Source organism: Talpa europaea (assembly GCF_964194135.1).
Source record: "Talpa europaea genome assembly, chromosome: 1".
Classification (NCBI taxonomy): Eukaryota; Metazoa; Chordata; class Mammalia; order Eulipotyphla; family Talpidae; genus Talpa; species Talpa europaea.
The window spans coordinates 100,314,975-100,337,127 of NC_140073.1; the positions used below are offsets into that span (position 1 = coordinate 100,314,975).

At 35.7% G+C, this 22,153-nt stretch overlaps 1 protein-coding gene across 1 annotated transcript in view; it reads right to left on the reverse strand.

Annotated features, from left to right (window-relative positions):
• Positions 1 to 4,152: 4,152 nt before the first annotated feature.
• The window catches only part of PLA2R1 (phospholipase A2 receptor 1), a gene marked incomplete at both ends in the record, with an annotated part of 97,699 nt that continues 79,698 nt past the window's right edge, over positions 4,153 to 22,153 (reverse strand). Inside the window, 9 exons of the mRNA XM_084255074.1 lie at positions 4,153 to 4,367; positions 7,099 to 7,275; positions 8,565 to 8,681; positions 9,169 to 9,309; positions 10,384 to 10,552; positions 12,105 to 12,343; positions 14,825 to 14,969; positions 15,315 to 15,445; positions 16,120 to 16,237. Of these exons, the coding sequence (XP_084111200.1) occupies positions 4,153 to 4,367; positions 7,099 to 7,275; positions 8,565 to 8,681; positions 9,169 to 9,309; positions 10,384 to 10,552; positions 12,105 to 12,343; positions 14,825 to 14,969; positions 15,315 to 15,445; positions 16,120 to 16,237 (1,452 nt within the window). The remainder of the gene's footprint in view (positions 4,368 to 7,098; positions 7,276 to 8,564; positions 8,682 to 9,168; positions 9,310 to 10,383; positions 10,553 to 12,104; positions 12,344 to 14,824; positions 14,970 to 15,314; positions 15,446 to 16,119; positions 16,238 to 22,153) is intronic.

Here is a 22,153-nt window from a genome sequence, read left to right on the forward strand (position 1 = left end):
AATAACAAATGTTATAGTAGACCATGAATTAACAGGGGAGATACAATTAGTGAGAATATAACCGGAACAATTGACATGAAAGGCATTTTGATGATAAGTGATTGACAAGTGTTTAGGGCCCTTGACAAGGAGGGTGTGTGGGCGACCCACACAGGCCCGTATGATAGAGTTATTAAAAGAGCGTTTAGGATGTTGGAAATGGACGATGGAAGTAGCAGTAAGAAGATGAAACAAGTCTGAGTAAGTATGAGTTTCATTGGAAGTGGTGAAGAAGTAGGAGGTTTGTGACTTTTTAGGTTTTAGCTAGTGAAGAGGAGGAACCAAGGTGTTGGTTTAATTTATTAGGGATTAGATGGGTGAATTAGTATTATTAAACAAGTGTTAGACAAATTAATAAAAAGAAATAAACAAAAAAAATTAGAGTACCATATATTTTGTACATTTTTTTATATATAGGTGATTTAATATGAAAGAAAAAAGTAACTTTTATATCAGACTTTTATTTTTGAAATAAACACATTTAAACAAAGTAAATTATTAATATTTAATATAATTTTAAGGTATATATGTTTTGAATTATATTATAAAATTTGAATTAGTTTTTGTTTATCAAAAATAAATTTTTTTTTGATAATGATTATAAGATTTGTTTTTATGAGAATTTATATAGGCGCCATTTATAATTAGTCCTCCAGAGGTAAAAAACAAAACAAAATGAAACAACACAAAACAAAACAGAACAAAACACAAAGACAGACAAACAGATACAGAGATATTTTGATATATATTTAAAATTTTGGCCATATGTATATATTTTAAGAGATAGTTATTTTATTAATTTTTGTGATGTCACTGAGGGTTTTTAATGAGTTAAAAGCTAAAAACTGTTAGAGAATAAGTATTTAATTTTAATTATTACCAAAGACCTTGGGCTCGAGACCACAACAGTCAGGCAGTTTTACTAACTTTTTTAGATAAGAGAATATTTTTTGAGTTTATATTTTTAAGAAGTGATTTTTTGGCTTTAGGTTGTTAATGTTTTATTATACTGAGAGCAAGTATATATTAAAACAAAAAAGAACACTGTTATTTTGATAACAGGAGAAGAGGGAAATTTTTACAGTCTGCCTCTTTTTAGGCTTTATCAAAATTTGAGGTTTGAATTTAGCTCAAATATGTTTGTATTATTATTTAAAATTTTTTTAGATTAATTAATTTTAACAAGAAACTTAACCTTTTACAGGTCCAATAAGTAAATTTAAAAACTTTCATTAAACCAATAAGTATTTTGTATAGCTTGTTAGCAAATCCAAAGTAACTCAGCAATTTTTACCTTAGACAATTTAGACTTTAAAATTAGAAAAAACACAAGGAAATAAAACTTTTTTTCTAGAATGAATTTAAACAGTTTAGTGCCCCACAGCAGGAAGGCAGTAGAGACTTGCCAGTGATTCCAACACTGGAGAAAAAGTCCAGGCAGCTGCTTGTTGAGACCAGGGGCAGCCCCCACTCATCTGCTGCAGTGGGTTTATAATATTTTTATAAAAACCTTTAGTTATATTATATAGTTATATTTAACCATTTTTTATTACCTTAGCAATAGTAAATGAACTTTAAATACTATTATTTAGAAATAACTTATTTATTTATTTTAAAAGAATAAATGGCAAAACTTTGGTAGGGGAAACCTCTAGTAGGGTTAACCTAGTCTCCTCCCCAAAAAGGCTTGAAGCATTTGTTTTTTATAAGATTATGTCACTTTTTTTTGTTTGTTTGTTTGCTGACCAAGAGGCAAATGGCACTGCCTTATGCTCACTGTGTGAATCACTAATATTTTCTTTTCTCCATAAGTCTGCCTCAGTGCTCTCCACTAATAGGTCTCGAATTTGGACCCAGAGGGAAAAGGCCTGAGGGGGGACCTGCGTGGGTCCCTGCTGATCATAAAATTTTTTAATTTCCTTGCCCACTTTTTTCCAGTTGTCAAGAGATAAGCTCCCTTCCTCTGGAAACCATGGACTGACCTTTAAAATGAACTCATATATATAAAAAAAATAAAATAAAATAAAAAATAAATAAATAAATAAAATGAACTCATATAATTCCACAAATGATTTTTTACTTATCTTTATTTCTCTTCCTTCGAGTATATGGCCCAGAATGGAGAGAAAGAGGTCTCTATTCTTAGTTTGCAATTATCCCATGTTTATATAGACGGGGTCACACACTGGCACTGGCCGGCTCGCGTCCCTCGTGGGAACTTTGGGACGTCTTAGCTAAGGTCTGTCCGCATAAGCCCCGGACCAGGCTGTTCCAAGGAGCAGATGACCGTTATGCCGTATGATGTCCCGCGAGTGACCGGTTGCAGCTCACTCAGACTCCGTAGCCAAGGCCGTGGAGCCAACAATAACATGCATTCACACACACACACTCACAAATTGAAACTGTGGGATTTCCTGGCCTTCTCAAACTGATGATCCTTTATCAGCGAGCCCGCGGCGCTCTGGCGAGGATCCTATCCTTGACTTGAAAAGAATTAAAAACAAAGAAAGAGAGACAGCTTATCCTGCACAGTTTTTTCTTTACTTACCTTATTTTAGGGACACTTTTTTTTTCTTTTAAATTGACCTGGACTCGAGCCCCACGTTGGGCGCCACCTGCCGCGGACCAGCGCAGCGGTAGACTGGCAAGGCGGTCCCAGGGATGTGAAACTCGTGCAGGATGGTCAAGAATTTGGCGCATAAATGACAGACACACTTCAAGAGTGAAGATCTGAATGTAATTTGCTCAAATCATTATGCATATTTATACATTTTTAAAAGGCATTAGGTCACACAAAAATTTTTTTTTCAGTATAACAATGTTTTTTGTTACCTAGGCATAGAATACAATTTTTTAGTTAATGATTTACAAGTTGTTAAGCACATGTGGTTACAATACATTTTTTGAAACTGATTTTTTACATATATAGAAAAAGTCAGGTAGGTAAGAAAATAGTATAATTACAGACAGGTTGTTAAGTTGCTTCTTATTCAGGAACAATGACTAACTGGTTAATAGTTAAACTGCTTTGTAGGTAATTCCATCAGGCTTGTTTGTAGGCGACGTTCTTAGCAGCCTTGTTTTCAAGCAAAGGAGGGGTTTTTTACTGCGGACTTATTGCCTAGATTGGGCTTACAGCCATTTAGACATTTGCCTAAATTGAACGCCAAAGATTTTTATGATGAAGCCCCTCGGAGACTGCGCCTGTCTTAGGTCGTCAGGAGTCACAGACACGAAGCTGGCCAGTGCCTTCTTTAGTCTGCCCCCGATCTTACCCGTCATTAACTGTCCAGTCCAGCGCACAGAAAAAGGGGTCTTATTTACTCAAATATACTATGTGTCTAAGTAAAAGCCTCCCTCTTTCCAGTAAGTTCACTGGCGTTCAGCGGCAGAGGCTGCCGCAATGTGGGTTGCTCTCTGGCTGGAAGGTAATCGAACTGGTGCTGCAGTGGCTGCAGATAACTTCATAGTTGTGTCTTAACTCCTTGAGCCACGAGAGAGGCCCAAGATCTTTACTATTTAAAGGAGGATAATTTATTCCTTTAATTTGAAAAGTCAGAACTAATAAAGACCAAAATCACCCTATTAGTTTAGATTCCAGAACTTGAGACTTTTAAGCTTAGAATGAGTATTTGCCAAGCCCTGCTGTTAAACTTAATTGGATCAAAAATAAACCTGAAATTTCTCAGAGCCTTTTCCTCTCATATAAAACTGTAAGGTTTTACAATTTGTTTTGCTGCATCTTTCTTTCAATGGAATGTGAGTGGGTCAATGTCTGAAAAGGTACAAGGTTAGTTTAAAATTCCCAAAGAATTTTGATAGAAGCATTCAAATGAAAAACTATTATTTACATTGGTTTGAGAGTTTTCAATAGGAAGTTTGTTTTAATAGTTCTTGTTTTCTGAATAACCATTTTTAAATTTCTCCCTTTTAAGACTAAATCACAAGTGAATAAATCAACACACATTTGATTTGGTTACAAATCAACACAGAAATCACCCTAAGAATAATTAAAATAGTGACATATTTCACATTATAATGGCATCGGGTCTGTAAAGGAAAAACAGAGAAGTCTCTCCTTATCTTCTTTTGTGGCATTTGCTGACTTCATTATTATTGATCATTCTTCTCAAGATCAGAAATGAGAATATTTTCTTCTAAATGGGATGCACTAAAGTTGGTTGCAGGATAGTAAGGATTTCCAAACTCTGCAAGTCTCCTGAAGACACCATTCTTGTGCTTGTATATGAAGAAGGAAAGTGTGGAAATTGCCAGAATTATTAGCAATGTCAGTGCTACTGCAAGAGGCACAATGCTGTGACTTGGTTCTAAAAGAAGAAAAAAGGGAAAATTTCAGTGACAATCAAATAAGTAGATATTGTCACATGATTGTTTTGGTTTTTTATTTCTGAGAAAAAATGTTTCAAACTTACCTTTTCCTAGGTGCTCATTTACTGTGTGAACACCTAGAATCAAATATAAAAAATACAGGTGAAGTTTTTCTTTAGATTCAGAAAAATGACATTATTTATAGTAGGGCTTCATAAACTGACTCACTTATCACATCTGGCTACTTATTTTTAAAAATGTTTGATTGGAATGCAGTCACTCATTTTTTTTTACATATTGTTGATGACTGCTTATGAGCTACAATGGCAGCATGACAGAGATCATAGGACTCCCAAATTCTCTGGCCCTTAGAAGAAAAATTTGCTGACCACTGATTAATAGTAAGTCTTATTAGTGCTTGCAGATACACTGCTTTTTTTTTTAAATCTAAAGAATTCCCATTCAGCCTCAGCATTGTGCTGCACTGAAAATATGAGTAAAATATAGACCCTGCCTGTAAGAATCTAGTTTTGTTGGGATTTAATATGGAATTTGTCCAGCAATGTTAACCTCCCTGCCTCTACTCAAGGACTTTAATATCAGCATCTTCTCACTTTTGTGACCTCAAGAATTGGGAAATGAATAATATCCACTTCATTCAGAAAGGTAGAGGGTATCTGTTTGAAGATTTTCAACTGTAATAATGCATTTCAAGGACACAAGTTTATGAAGCAAGAACAGGCTGTTATAATGGAAAATGACTGAGGACAAATATGCCAAACAAAGCTGGGCAAAACAAGAAATGACTATAAAGATATCCAAATTTCAAGACCAGCTTAAAGTTCTCATTGACAGCCACAAAACACAGCATCAATACTAAAGAAATAAATTGACTCAGTGATTGAGAGACAAATACAAATAAATAATGATCCAGAATATATGAAATTCAATAAAAAAATCAGTCAGAAAAGAGATTTGCCATAAATGAATTTCAAATAATTTGAAGGATTAAACCAAAGCAACAGAAGCAGAAATAGTAATCAAAGATATAATAGAAGGGAATTTCCCAGGATTAAACAATGAATCAAAAGAATTTTAAGCAAAACAAACAAAAAATAAATTCACACTTTGACTTCGCTATTGCTTAACATCCTAGTGATGTTCTGAATTTTGAAAATAAAGAAAAACTCACATCAAGGAAGTAAAAAAGCCACCTATAAAAATGTATCTCTTTCAAGTGAGTTCCATTTCAAAATGTTTTTTGATACAGGTGAAAACCCAGAGAAATATGTACAGTGCCTCCCTTTCCATCTGAATCAACGTGAATCTGCTGCAAGTACAGAGCACTGTCTCTTTCACCATGAAGTTCAGCCGTTGCTGCTGGCACTCTCTGTGAAGAGATCCTTTAGTCCCAACACCTCGATCATGAATCCTTTGCTCTAGTCTAAGCTCATTCTCAGTAACCACTTTCAGTCACATTGGGGCTTTGTCCAAGTGCCTCCCCTCTACTGCTTTCGTCATCCTTTGGAATTCCAAAGCCTCATCTCCTTTCTGAAGCCTCTCCAGCAGTTCAGGTCACACCAGTCCCTCCTTTATAATACTGGCATCTAGAAACTGTTGTGACTATTATAAACATCTTTTACTATTGGTGATCTTTGTTAATGTCCTATCTTAGAAATCTCTGCTCTTGTTTGCAACGCACTAGAATTTTCCTCCTTAGGTTTCTGAATGTATTTTTATTTTATTTTATTTTGCGTCCCAACCCCTTGCACCACCAGGGAGGCCCATAGACTTATTTTTTAAATCACTGTAATTATGTAGCTCAAGATAAAGTTAAAATATGAATTTTATGACATAGTACCACTTGCAATAGAGAATCATGTCTACAACAAAGATATCTAAACTTAGATTATATTTCTGGAAACAAAGATGAACTTGAAAAATTCCTAGTAGCGACAACCCAAATGCCCAAAAAATAGATGACTGGATCAAGAAGATGTGGTATATATACACAATGGAAGATTATTCAGCAATCAAAAAAGATAAACTCATGCAGTTTGCAGCAACATGGATGGAGCTGGAAGGGATCATGCTCAGCGAAATAAGTCAAAGAAAAAGAAAAATACTGGATGGTCTCACTCATAGCAGGAATTTAGAAAACCTAAATAAGGGACCAGGAAAAAGAATAACTATAATAAAGAAAAAACAAAAATCAACAAGCAACTATAAACCAGAGACACACAAGTGGGGGCAGGGAGAGGAAGGATTGGGGTCAAAATAAGGGGGTACAATTGTATGGGGAATATAACCAAGATGAAAAATGTATACATTGTGCAAAAATGAAAAATGATGTAAGAAATATATATATATATATATATATATATATATATATATATATATATATATATAAAATTCCCAGTAGCATTTCCAGAATGAAGGTTTCTGGTTTACATGTTTAGTTCTATTTGTTTGAAGGAAATTTTTTCACCATTAGGTTACCAGCTAGGGTGACACAAGTAAGTCCCACTCTTTGAGTTGATTTATAATGACTTTTTCTTCATTTCAGAAAAAGGAGGAACCAAAATGTTTTCTGACACTGATGTAGAATAAGATGATAGTGTCTGAATATACCTGAATACCTGGAATTTTAAAGCTTTGAATGCTAAAAAGCCAGGCCAATATTACTCAGGACAGAATCAAAGTGAAGAATTACCCTTTGATTTTACCCACCTGCTTCCATTTTACATATAAATCCTATCTTTTCTTGACAGGAGGATAACTGCCATATTCCTTCAGGTATCCTCATGGCAACACATAGATTCGGTTTTATGTGGTCCAGCTCTGGCTTACGAATGCCCCAGTTTGACTGGTCTGTGGGAGTTCCATCAAACCACTTTAAGGTTTCATCTGTGGAAAAATTTCAACCCTATCATGAATTAGTTTGCAGAGTTATCAAACACACTAAGATAAGAATGAGCCATAAAAAGCAGCCCCTAAATTTAGACAGACTCCCTCTTTATCTGATGGATTAATGCAGTAAGTATAGTCATGAATTCATCCTCAAAAGGTAGATATTAGTAAAGTTGCCTTGTGAACAACTCTGTATTTATTTCAGCTATATTGTTTTAATGTAGTTCATTTAGAATATCATATTTCTTAATGTAAGTCTGGATTCTGAAATATTATTTATCAAAATCAATTTAAATAAATCATTTAATAAATGAAACTAACCAACAGAGACTATCCTTTGAAGATCTAACATCTATAGCATGGCATATTACCTCATTCAATCCATTCCACTAATAGCATGGAATAGCTATGAACAAATTGGCTTTAAATCATGGTATACCATTTTTTGTGAGTATAAAAGTTAGATGTATGTCAGTTTGGTCCATTATTTCTTTGTTGTTGACCCCAAAATAAAAACTCTGGCTCTTTTTCTAAGAGAATTTTACAGTGAATTTCCTTAAATAGCAAGCCTGTAGTGTACCAGGTGGTGGGCACTGATGGGTGGGTCCATCTGCAGGCAAGAAAGGGGTTCACTCTTTGAAAAGGATTTAAAACCAACAATAAAAATAACCAAAAGTTGGTCTGCTTTTTATTATTACCGTTTTCTGGAAATTCAAAACAATGTCAATGATTGAAATATTCTTTCTTGCCAGGGTGGACCCACCCTCCACCATGGCACACCTCTGTAACAAGCTCTCCATACCAATTAAAATAATTTTCTTTATAAGTACTTTCAATAACCATCAATTATACAAAGAATACTAGGTTCTCATTTGATTAAAAAGTCTGATTTTTTTGAGTAGCAAATAATTTAACAGCACAAATTAGCACTGAAATATTTACAGCTCTATTGTGCTTTTATAACATTTAAGAGCCTGAAGTATTTGCAAGTAAATACAGTTTTGGTGTCTATGACTGAATCTTTGAAACCAAAGTTCTAGCCAAGCATCTTCTGTAAACATAAGATAAATTTGTTTGTTTTTATTTTTGGTACTCTGGGATTATTTCAAAGGCTAAGAGAGTATAAAGAAAAGGATCAGCAATATTATCTTTGGAAGAAATGGCTTTAGGTTTCATGTTATTTTTTTCTTTGGAAATATGTCCAAAGGAAAGGTTTCTGCTTTGGAGGTGTCATTTTCATCAACATTGACCTTCATGGGTTTTTCTTCTCTACCCAAATCACTTACTGTCACCATCAAACTGAGTATTCAGCCACACCATCTGGACAGAAGAACCAAAAGTAAGAAGCTCATCTAGGAGAAATGAGTTTTCAGCCTCATCTTTGATTGTTAAAAGATTAGATCCTATAAAAGAGACAAACAGCAAATGAATAAGCATTTGTGTTTACATATAAAGTTTAGAAAAATCTCTTATATTGTGATTTATAAAGCTATTCATTGAAAAGGAAAATTTTTCATCATAAATCATGATTTTTGTTTAGAATTTTAAAGCTAAACCATACTTATTAAAAGATACAAGCTTGTATTTAAGAATTTAAAGCATAGACTGTTGATTTTAGGGAATATTAAAAATTCATAATTCAAATGCATTGAAAAAGAACATTTTTTGGTGTTGTATTCGAAAATATCATCTTAGGTTTTTGAATACTATACCAGACATTGAGTTTTATATATTAGCTATCTCCCAAACAAGCAAACACAATAGTATTTATTTTTTCTAAAGTTGCTTCTAAAGTCACTATATAATCAGACAAATGAAGAAAACTATATGATTTACTGAAATGTCAAGAAGGAACACATTGAAAGCATTTTGCAATCACAAAAGGATTACCTTCTTTTTTGCAAAATTCGTGAGCAGCCTCAAAAGTTGTACTGTTTAGCACTGTAGAAAAACTGTAGCAAATACTTTTGAATTTTATCCAGGGAACAGATGTTTCTGAGCACATCTCTGGGAGTCCAAGTGATCTTGTTTCTATGAACAAAATCAGCTATGAATTTCACAGTGCTTACGGGTTCATTTATTGAGATAAACATTGCATTACATAATATGAATGATCAAGATAAAAATATGTAATGAGATTTTCATGGTATTACTCTGAAAGAGTGAGTGTAATGTAAATGATTACAAAACTAGAACTGATATTCCTGACAGAAATCATCTTTACCTAAACATAGCAGGGAATATTAATGTATAGCTTCATAAACTTAGTTTGGGTGCTACTTGGGTGAAGGTGGCTGCCTTTCATGTTACAGTTAGAATCTTAACATTTGGCATAATTGGGGTATGTGATTCACAGATATACTAACAGCTGAATGGAAGGCACAAGGCAGTTCCAAATGTACAAAATGTGTTCCCTATAGTGCTGAATATTACAGATTTAGCAAATCCTTCCTGCTAAAAAAACCTGAGAGAAAATAATATATTCAGTAAAGTTTCATAACAATGTAATTTAACATAACACAAAACATAATGCACATAGCATAACATAACAACATAACAACATAACACAACACAGCACAACACAACAAAATATAATACGACAAGGGAAATTTGCAGTGGAATTTGCTTCAGAGGGCAAGCATGAGAGTTAGACCTATGCTTGCTGAGATCCCAAGTTTCTCGACTGATTCCCCACTCCTCCTTTAACCATTACCAGCTTTACCTTAGTCCAGTCCTTTGTTCTTTCCATGTCTTTGTTCTTGGTTTTCTGTTCAGAATTCCCCTCCAGGTCCCTCATCGCCCATTTACATCCCTCCCATTCTTCAAGGCCAGTCTCCACTGTCCTGTCCTTCAGGAAGGTTTTCTACTTTTCCCTAAGTGGATATGATACATTCTTTTTTCTCACTGACTTCCACAGCACCACCTCTCTTATGTCCTTTGCTAACCCTGCCTCATAAAACAGTTATTGTACATCACCTATCAGAGCAGAGGCTTCCTGAGGACAGATACTTCTTACTACTCTTCATATCTACTGTTTAGCACAGTACCTTGCACCACTGCAAGTGCATAGCACATATTTCCTGTGTTGAATGGAATTTAACCTACCGGTGGGCACAAGACAAATTGCTCCTTGCAGAAATGACTCGCAGTTTGTGCCGCTCCAACGTCCATTGGTGTCAGCAAAAACACAGTCACCGAGGGAAGGTGACTCATCTTCTTTCCAAAAAGTGAAGGAGGATTTGGTCCCATCTGACCAATCGAAATTAATACCATTCTGTGGAGGAAAAGTAAGCCATTATTCCTTTGCCAAGACTGCTGGCTGGTGTATTACTCAGTGCTATCTGAGCACCCTCACTCCACTTACAGACTTATATTTCCACATCTAGAGTTATATTTCAAGGGGCATCTATGACAGCTTGTGAATACAGCCTGACCTGCCATGAGTAATATCTTTTTTTCAGTTTTTGGGAATCCCTGACCCTCTAGCATCATAATTTGCCAGTAAATGATCAAAATGAAGTTGAATCAATACATTTTTTTATACTAAAATAAATTTCAGACTGATCAAAGATGCACACATAAATTTGAAAACAGAAGTGTTAAAACTTGGCTACTATTTTATATTCTTGGTGTGAGGAAAGCCTTTGCAAGTCTGAAACAAAATTTGGAGGCCATAAAGCAAAATTGATTCCATAAAGTAAAAACATAATATGAAAACATAAACAACTATGGAACATCATTCTTTCACACATATGATGGATAAGGATAATATTTTGATTATACCCCATGTTAACAAGGATTTAAAAAAAAGTAGATCTTTACATACCCTGTTGTTATGTAAATTGGTACAAACTTTTGGAGGGCATTATGGCACTACCCCTTAAAATTAAAAGCATATTTAGTAATTTCACCTCCGGGAATTTATCCTGCTTGCATAAGGATATTTGCTGTGCATTGTTTGTATTGTGAAAGACTGGGAAGAACTTGAATGTCCATTCACAGGAGAATGACTTAATAAATTGTAGCATATTCTCCCATTCTACAGGTTACTGTCCCAAGGAATGTATTAGCTTTTTATGGGCCATGAAAAGCTGGACAAGGCACATTGAATTAAAAGGCAAGTTTATATCATATTGTTTATAGCCTGAAAGACAGCATATTTAATTTTAGCTTGTTTGTATTTTTAAAAGTGTTCAAATTCATCCATTACATGTGCATATATAGAAAATTTCTAAGTGATGCTTAAGAAGCTATTTATAGTGATGACTTTGGGGAGTAAAACTAGAGGTCAAGTTTTAGTTTTCACTGCTTTGAGTGGATAATACTTTTATTAAAAAGGAAAACTAAAAAAAAATCTTAGCCTTCAGATCACATTTCTGGAGGGAGAAAACACAGGTGTTAAATTCTAAGGGGCTGTGAATTAGGAACTAAAGTTCTAGGTGAGAAGTGTGACTCATTTTTCTTGGAGATTCCTTAAATGTTACAAATGACCCAAATGCAGGTGCTTGAATTTAAGATGTGTTCTAGTGCACACATGAGAAAGTATCCTGGGATATTCAGTAATGTTCAGCAAATCTTTGAAGGGCATTAATTTCCAGAAATTAGGCAAGATAATATTTGCTCTCTAGGTGATTGCTTGTATGTAGTAGTCATTGGCTTTTCCTAAGATTGGTCAGTAGCTACTACATACACGAATAACTTAAATGTTACATATGCTATTATTTATGGGAATTTATTTTCTGTGTTAATTTCAGTGGCATATCACTAAGAAGATAGAAGTGAAATTTAATTATGCAAGGACATTCCAAGGGATTTATGATACTTACATCTTCAGTGAACAGTCCAATCCAGTGAGCATGTCCTAGCCGGTTGAGGATAACAGTAAGGAAGGACTGCTGATACTGATCTGTAATGCTGACCAGTTCTGCCCCATGTACCAGGCAGGTTTTAATTGCTGTATACCACGTCATATTTGCATTAATTATTTTATAAGTCCTGTTTCCATATTCCAAGGTATTAGGGATTGGATACATATCAGATGTATTTATACCATATCCAGAAGTATCTAGAAAAAGAACAAGAATCATATGTAGCATCTGGATGGCAAAGGAGGGAGGCATAGCTTAGCATTGAACACCTTGCTATGGTCCATAGCATTGTTGACATCAGAGTTTTTCTTCTCAGAACGATCTCAAAATGAGGACACTACCTGAAATTGTAGGTGATGCTAAAGAATTAGAATACTTTAGAATTTTAACGATTGACTTCCTTCAGAACTATTCTTAGAAGATTTTCCATTTTGACCATCTCTTGGCAAACTGACCAACTTTTGGTGGAAATGACATGATTTCATTATGCAAATACCACTCCATTAGCTATACTCTGCCTGATACACAATGCTAGGGCAGAATTTAATACTTACTAAGAGGACATCAACATATAATGTCATATGCAGCACTGCAAGCATAACTTTTCAAGTGCCTATTTTGAGATATAATACTTTATTAAACATAGAGGCTGTATGACATTTGCTATCATGTTTAATTACATGTATAAATTCTAAAAGTTTTTTAAAATTAAATTAATAAGGTCTTAGAAATATACACATTTCTGGGCCTCCCCTGGTGGTGCAGCGGTTGAGCACTGGCTGCGAGGCTGCCTGCAGCCTCCGCAGCGCCGGTTCGTTCCCCGGCCGCCGGCGTGGGTCCCACACAAAAAAAAAAGAAATACATACATTTCTTATAGTTAATATTAATATATCTCTTATCAGAGATAAGAGGCGAGATTTTCTTATGTGAAATCACTGGTGCTTTGTGTTCATGAGTTATGATCATGTGAAAACCAAGCCTATACATTACACACAGAAGTTTCCTCTTTAATATGTTCATTTGCCCTTTTTTTGGTTCTCTATTTTATGCTAGACTAGACTAAGTTTAAAAAAGCTTAAATGCAAAAACAAGGTAAGAGTTTCTGAACTGTTTGATCCAAGAGCGGCTGGAATTTCTCTTTGTATACTGGTTTGTTACATTTTGGGGTAAGAAACTTGACTGACAGTTATATACAGAGGTGGGGTAGGTACCCAGGTGAGGTGGGAGACCCAGTGTCTATGCTCTCAACCACCACTGCTTTATACTATCTCCAAAAAGAATATATGCATTGCTCATTCCAAAAATATCAAAGAGATGAAGTAGTCAGAGAATACATTCAAGAAAAAGTCAATATCAAGGTTGTAGAGTAAAATTGTTGAGTCAATTTATATTTTTGTATATTGCATGTAACTCACCTTATATGTGTTACTTATTTTGTCTAAATCTTTTTTTTTTTAAAGATTTATTTATGTATACAAGAACTGGAGCACAGGCCAGAGGTGTGGGGCAGTGGGGGGAGGGGTGAGAGGATTCACCAGAGACAGAGCAGGTAACAGAACAGGTAGATTGACCAAAGTACACTGCTGAGGGGAGCAGCAGGCAAGTCAGGAGAGGTCTGCTGCGCTATGTGGGTTGCTCCCTGGCCAGGTGGGCATCAAACTCATGCTGCAGAGGCTGTGGATTGCTTCATAGTGTGGTGCTTAACCCCTTGCGCCACCAGGGAGGCCCTTATTTTGTCTAAGTCTTAAGTTCCTCATCTGTAAAATGAGGAGATTTTAAAGTACTTAATAGAATTATTGTGAGACTTTTATGGCATAATGTTTATAAAGCCAAGGCATGGCACAAGGTACTCATAAGCATGCAAGTATTATATATTGATATTTTTTCTTTCCCTACAAGACTGCCTTTTACATAATACTTTTGCTATAACTCATATGTTAAGATCCTGACCACTGTGAACAAGGAAATGGCATTTCCCTAAAACAGCTTTTCTGAGGATGGGTTGATATGTTACATATGCAACACTATGAAATAGAATTCATATTCCAAATTAGTGAGTTCCACACAGCTCCAGACACAAACCATGATCATCTAAGGTGGCACAGTACAGGGGAGACTAGCACTCAGTAAAAGTATGAGATGTTAGCTATGGTTGCTTTATTTTTATTACTAAAGTTTACTTACAGTGCATTTACATTGTTCATCATTTCCCTTCTGTTTGATATTTCACACAGGAAGTCACTGGGGGTTCTGATACAGACACATGTTACATGCCATGTTTACTCATAGATACCACTTTAAGGGTTCCAATGAAGAAGTAAGTGTAAGTTGTTTTATTTCCCTGACTCTATTCCAATGTTTTTCTCAATGTGTTTTTTCATTGCCTGCCTGAACAGATACAAAATCCCAAAATAAAGGAGTAAAACCTTTTAATATGACCAAAATGTATACATAAATTTGGTCACCACTCAAGTGGTCTCTGCAGTCCTTAGAACCTGTGTAAAGGGCATAATACTGGAATAGTGGAGATAAATTGATAATCTATATACATAAAACTCAGAAATTAAGCACTTGGCACTTTAAGCTTTAAACTGTCAGTTATACAGCGTGTAAAACAAATATGGAAGAGAAGAGTGGGCCAGGGAAATTAAAAGAATAAAAAAGCCAATATTTCTTACCCTGCATTTTTTCACAAACAAACCCATAACCTTTTCCACAGTCTTCAAAATACCATTTTCCAGTGAAATGAAAATTAGGATTACTGGAGAGTAAGGCACAGAGAGGAATGCGTTTTTGAATTTCAGTGGCATTATGACTTGGAATCTTTAAAAGAATACATGTTTTCAGAAAAATGATAACATATAACACTGGCATTCTCATTGAGGACATAGTCTTTAAAATTCAGACACCTTTATTTCTTTAGTAACAATAAACCTCACAAATTATGTCATAACTAAAAATAAATAATTATTGTGATGAGTAAAGTAACTACACTTACAGAACATATGGAAATTATATAAAATAACATTATTAAAAATGAATACATTGAAAAAAAGACTAATAAAATTATGCCTGCAAAATATAGGAAGTGAAAAAATCTTTAGTAATTCAGTCTCAAATAGAATCTCATGCTAAGATGATTTCTAAAAAATAAATCTTAAAACTTACATTTATTATATCAAATGGAGACCAGTTAGAATACAACACAGGCTTTCCATTTAGCCACTTTTCATAATCATCATTTTGTAATCCTATCCACACATTAGTGTTCTGGCCAAAAAGATTCATAGTAATGAAAGCTGAAAAATAAGAAAATATCATCAAATCAAATTTAATACCATGTGAACCATTTGGGTAAGCACTAAATTCTGTTTATGGCTATGATTTTATTTAAATGATAACAAAACTTAATTACTAATCAAGTGTAAGAATTTTTTACTTGTCCTTGTAAGGTAATGCAGTCTCTTTCACTTTTCAGTTTAAATTGACAGAAATTAGCTGGCCGATTGGGATTTCCTCATATTATTAATACAACAATTTCCAGTTTTCATTCAATACCTTTCTAAAAAAAAAGAGGATAATCTACTATATTTTGATCAGAGTATACAATTGCCTGAGTATAAAATAAAGATATACAGGTAGATCCAGAGGGGGATAAAAATTATCCCATGTAATTAAAATATACTATATCTCAGATTCTTTTAGCTATCTTGAAATTTAGATCATAAATATGTCCTTATTCATTCCCTATTACTGGTGAGACAAAACTCCAAAAACATAGAATTTATGAACAATGCCATTTACTAACATTAAAAGTTGTCATAACTTAAAAACCCTAGATAAATTGAAAGTTTATGTGCCATCAACAATGCTTAATACATTGGATTGGAAATATTAGTTTAGGGGCATATTTTAGTTTAAAGACTTGAATATAAATGGCTATTTTTGGCTGAATGATCATTGCATACTCTACCTTGTTCCACCTCATTTTCAATGGCAACCAGTGACCCCTTTTGTTCAATACAGAAATCTCCAGCAGATGTCCAGTTCTTCCACTCTCTTGGGTCTTTGGGTATTTTCACCAAAAAACACTATAAAAATGTTAAAAACAATTGTTCATTTCTGGCTTTTTTTCTAAATGAATTTAAAATTTCCCAGACACCAAAGATCAACTTTGAATATTCTTTGCCAGAAAATGCAAAGAATGAGCACTTTTTTTCTTACAACTGCTCCAAAGGTGTGAAAGTAAAACAAAGAGGACCAGCTTTGAGGGGGAGTCAATGTCTGTGTACACTTGCAATAGGCAGAAACAAAGCTGGAATGTGCTTTGTCCCGCAGGATATCAGAACAGTATCTTCTGCCTACTGAAAAATAGTATTCCTCCTAAAAAAGGAGCCAGTTTAGATTGCAAAATTTATAGTGACAGATTTAATCTAAAAATAAAAAAACTCTATGGATGGTAATTAACAGCTTAGTTCAATTTCATTTACAAATGTACTTCCTCCCTTTAAGTGAGAGAGGAATACTAGGAATCAAACCACATGAGGTATTTAAATTCACTAAGTACTTGGAATCAGCCATGTGGTTAGTAAACCCATGAGGAAGAGTCAGAAAAGAATAAATAAGCCCAGTGGGAAAAGAAGCAGGGCAGGACCAAGGAAACCTAGGAAGGAAAAACAGGGCAGGGCTGGCCAACAGTGTCAAATAGACGATGGGATTTGGCAGAGGGAGAATCATGTCTTTGGCAGGGCAGAGCTTACTCCTTGTGAGATGAGAAATGGAATGGTAACTAACTACTAGGCAAGACAGACAAAGTAGAAAAAAAGTTCTTGCCCAAAGCTCAGCAAAATGCATGGGAGTGATGGAGGACCACAATAGGAAAAAAAAAAAAATCTGAAATGGAGGCGCACCACAAGACGAGAAACCTGGCTCTTGAGGAGGTGGGGGCAGAAGAGATTAGCACAGCCATTGACACAGCTGCGGAAACCAGATCCTTAGGCTCAGGCAGCACAGGCTACACAGTTGGGTAAACTAGTATCCTTAGGCAAGCAGGCATCCAAGGCACATCCAAAGGTATAGATATGGAGATTGAGCCCATTGTAGAATCTCAGGTGCCCTTTCAAATTCTACATAGTTATCCAAAATTAGCAACCAACTGACAGCTCACTCGGAGTGAGCCCTTCCCAAACAGAAGACTATACCAGTTCAGTCTCTGCACGGGCTGGGGCAGCACTCCCACTGCTCACCTGTGACTATGCAGGTGCCTCTTTTCACCAACTCTCTCCCTCTGCAGGGCAGCAGCTTCCTGCCTGCCCATTGTGGAACCAAGCATAAGTATTCTTAGCCATTGCTTTGTCATTTTGTGTGTAACTGCCATTTTAGAATTTTAGGTTTTGCTGGGGAACTGCATTCCAGGGATAATTTCGACCCTCACTCCACCCTTACTCTCCGGTCACCAATGAGGGCGAACATGCTGTAATTGGAGCTGCAGGTTGTAGCTGCATCTTGGCCTGGCCAGTCAGCTTAGAATGATAGCCTGGCAAAGTTGGAGAACACATCCTTGTAGCCAATGAGTAACTGCCAGCATAATTTAACCTTATCAAAAGACCCCTGCTTCCTTTGTTCCGGGCTCTCGGTATCTGCCACTGCGTTGGTAGGTGCCGTGAACCCAGACTCGAGTCTGAAATAAACTCCCTTTTGTGTTTGCATCAGCTGTCTTTGGGTTCTTGGAGGCTATGCTCCCCGAGTCTGCTAACCTTGGGCACAACACCCATGACCTGTCAAGGCCGCCCTCCTGCAACCATACAGGCCTCTCTTAGCAAACCTGTCCCTTCTGGGGCAGCTTTTCCTGCCTGCTTGTGTCTATGTAAGTGTCTTTAACTGTTTTATCCCTTCCCTAATAAATCTGCCCTTTAAATATAGCTAATGTCTCTGTCTCATGGAGAAACTTGCCTGGGAAACTCGCCGGGTGTCGCTGAAACGGGAGCTCTGGTGAAACCTTTCCCAGAGTGAACCCAAGGACCACGCACTCCAAACCCACAGACTCCAAAAACCCCGACAGTAGGGCCGGATAGAGTCAGGGGAAATGGAGAAAGAGAAGAGAAAGTATATACACGGCAGGCTAAGTTTGAGAGAAGCCAGGAGAGGTTTATGCAGAGGATATTCCATGTGGAATATTCTCTCATAAATGAATATTGAACATCCCTGGTCATTGATAGATCAGATCTCAAGGTAATCTCAGCTACATGTAATTCTACACAAGTGTGGAAGCTTACCCATCAGAGAGAAGTATCTTTCGTGCTTTGGAATGCTATACTTCCTCATCCTTCATTAATTTCTATCAGTCCCTCACTATCATAAATTCATTAAAAAGCAAAGAGACCAAGTGTTGCTTCTCTTGGAACTTCACAACAAAGAAGTCCTCAATAAATATTTGTTGAACAAAATAAAAGCCAATAGACCCTCAAATGGTTGTCAAATGACATTCCTAGGCAGTTTAGATTTAGTCCAGTGGTTCTCAAAAGGGGCCAATTTGCTCTTCAGGGGATGTGTTGATAATGTCTGGAGATATTTTTAGCTAGAGCAGTGTGTGAGGGTCCTATTGACGTCTAGTGGGTAGAGACCAGGGATGCTGCTAAACATCCTACAACACACAGGTCAATCCTCCCCAGCAATGATCTAGTCCCAAATGTTAATAATCCCCAGGAGTAGGGATTCTGAGTTTTCAGATCTCAGTCCTGGTCATGTCGTTCTTCAATTTAAACCCTGAAGGACTTACCCACTTAGGATAAAAACCAGAAACCCCGATTTAGCCTGAAGTTGAGTTACCAACTAAAAGAGAAAGTATATTTTAAGCCTTCTGGACACTTGTTTGCTTTACAAAGAAATGGAATTGGCTTTAAAGGATTTTAATTTTATGAATTCTGTCCTTTATCTATTTCCTTTCATTTTGGCTCTTTCCTCTAATTATGAATTCCAAAGAGTGGCACATACTAATTATTAGGAAGCCTTATCATTTAATGTGAATTCACCTTGTATTCAGATAGTCACACTAATGACCCATTCATAAACACCAAAGAAACTAGCTCAGTTTGCTCAATAAATCTCTCCAGAAAACACACACATGTACCCCTCCCCACAACGTTTGCCTCACCAAGATTTACTGGCTTCACTGTGGGAGTATAGCCTCCCATTGTTCCTACAAATATAACATGTTTACTAACACACTTTGAAATGGTGTCATTAATGCTTAAAGCAAAGCAGCAAGATGAAATGCAGCATCCTTAATTTTAAACTGCTTATTTACTTACTAATTTGCAAAATGTGATCAAGTTTAATGGATCTCTGATTATTATTGTGAGTTAATATCTTACTGTATTCCAAATGAGTTTTGAATATAACATTATTTTTTGTCTCTAAGTCATTTACAGCTCAAAATTTGAAAATGAAATTCGTGACTTTCCCCTCCAATCCCCCAAACTTGGTCCTTTCCCAGTGTTCTTACTGACATCTAAGGGCATAGTCAGTCCTGTATTTGTTTAAGCCTGAAACCTGGTAGTCGTCCTCATCTCCCCACTGCATCACTCCTTCGATCTTACCATTTGAATAATCTGCTTTTTAGAGTTTCTGCACAATTCCCCCCATTGCCCTGCCCACAGTCTCTGTCACCACCTTCTTAGCCAAAATTACTACTAATTTTATCTGGACTATTGTTTGCATCTCACTAATTGCTCTTAGCTATATCACCCTTACCTTACTCCATTCTAGCATTTCCACTATAGCCTGAGTGATTATATTCAAACCAAATCCTGTTAACCTCCCTCTTTAGTTAAAACACATCAGGCATTTTCTATTGCTTTTTGGATAGAAGCCAGAAACTCTAACATAGTCTCACTCTTGCCTGTTTTTTTTTCATTTTAGTCCCCACATCAAATCCTTAGTAGTTCTCTATGATTCTTGTAGTTTCTTCAATATATCACACTCCTTTTCACTCACAGAATCTTAACACATTTGTCCCCTTACTTTTAATGCTTCCTGTCCTTCAACCACCACTGTCACGTCCTACTGTTGTATACTTTGATAGAATTGTGTGACTCGCCTTTATCACATCTGTCACAGTTGTAAATTAAGAGTTATTTTTCTGATTGATTTAAAATGTTAGTTCCCCCTCTAGTGTGTAAGTGCCAAATGAAAGGTATTGTGCTTGTTTTCTCTCATCATTGACTTTTCCATATCCAACATAGTTAAATTAATAAAAATCCTGATGATTTGGCTTTAGAAATTTTAAAGAGGAGAGACTAGTTTTTAAGGAAAAACTACCTTATGCAGGAAATCAAATACTGGCTAATCACAAACTAGATGTACAAAGAAGTTATTGGCAGTCAATTCAGTCCTTGAATAAAAATCATAAGTAGAAGCACAATCTAACACACACACACACACACCCCATTGAGACTTTTTTCCTCTACAGTTCTGCTGTGACACTTAGATAACACTTAGATAAGCTATCTTAGATAACACACTTTATCTGGAGATATCCCTGATTATAACTTTTTACATCATCGAAACAGAGAAAACAATCAGTTTAAAAAACTGTTAGTCAACCAACTAGGATTTTTAATCTAGCAATAGCCAGTAAAAATTAGTCCTAGGAAATTGACAAATAAGAAGAAAAATTTAATGGACATTATATTTTGAAGCACATTCAGAACTGTGTCATGAGTAAGCTGTCATTGCCTTCTCCCAATTTTCCTTCTGTAGCTTTTTTGTTAATCAGAACCATTCTTACTACACTCGGTAGTCCTTTTAGCTGTCATTCCTCCTATTACCAACCTTTCTAATAATCTGATAAACCCACTTGTTCCAAGGTGTGGATGGCAGATGAAGCTATCTCAGAAATATTTCCTGTTGGAAAAAAATGAAGTATTAAGGCAAAAAGAGAGAGAGACTCCAATTGTGGGATTTTAGTCATACTTGCTGCAGGGGGAGGCTCTGTGGGTGAGGACTCACATGTAGTCCTGAAAGTTTACTTTGTAAAAGGTCACTTTCTGTGAGGCCTGTTGTGATCAAATTCTTAGTAATCAAATCTTCTGAATGATTCAGAGACTTAGCTGTGTGCCTGTTTTGTTGCTGTGTAAATATGGGCTGCACATTAGAATAATAAAAAAAAAAAGCCTGGATCTCATGCAGATCAATTGACAGAGTCTTTAGGATGTCACCTGCCTCTTGAATTTTTAGAAAATTATTCTGGTGAGTCTAAATATTTAAAGAGGGTTGAAGACCAATCTACTGTTATTTATCAATGAAAATTGAGAAAACAAATTATTGAGCTAAATGAGGGTGTTTTAATTCTGCTCTACAGCTTTAGAAAGCCTTCTCCTCTCATGATGACTGTATCTGTGCTTTACTCATGACCTTTTCCATTTCTTTCAAAGGAAGCATTCACTTGGTTTTTGCCGTGGGTCTACTCCCCATCACTGCTACCATACCTATGTGTGTACATACTCCTTATGTTACACAGGAGGGAACATGGAATAGAGCTAAGTTGTGTGTATAAAAACATTTGGGAGGAAGACAACAGCCAAGGACCATTGTGAGTTTTCAATATTTTTTTCTCTAGTGCCAAGAATTTGACTTGCCATTAATTTCCTTAAACTGTCTTCTTTTTGTGAATGGGAGAAATTATGATTAGTAACTGCAACAGTTGTGTTCATGCTTTGTGGTTACTATATTAAGAATGTGATTTTGAGATTAGATAGACATTCCTTTGTGCCTGTTCCTTGCAGACCACTGCAAGATGCAGTTGTTCAAACAGTTGAAAAACTATCATATATAAGAATTAACTAAAAAATGAACTAAGACCTATATGGAAGAGCTAAAATCATAAAGGATTTAGGAGAAGACATAAATGGCAAATTTTCATGACCTTGAATTGACAGCATATTCTTAGATATAACATCAAACACATAAGCAACAAAAGACAAAAAATAGATGAATTTGACTTTATT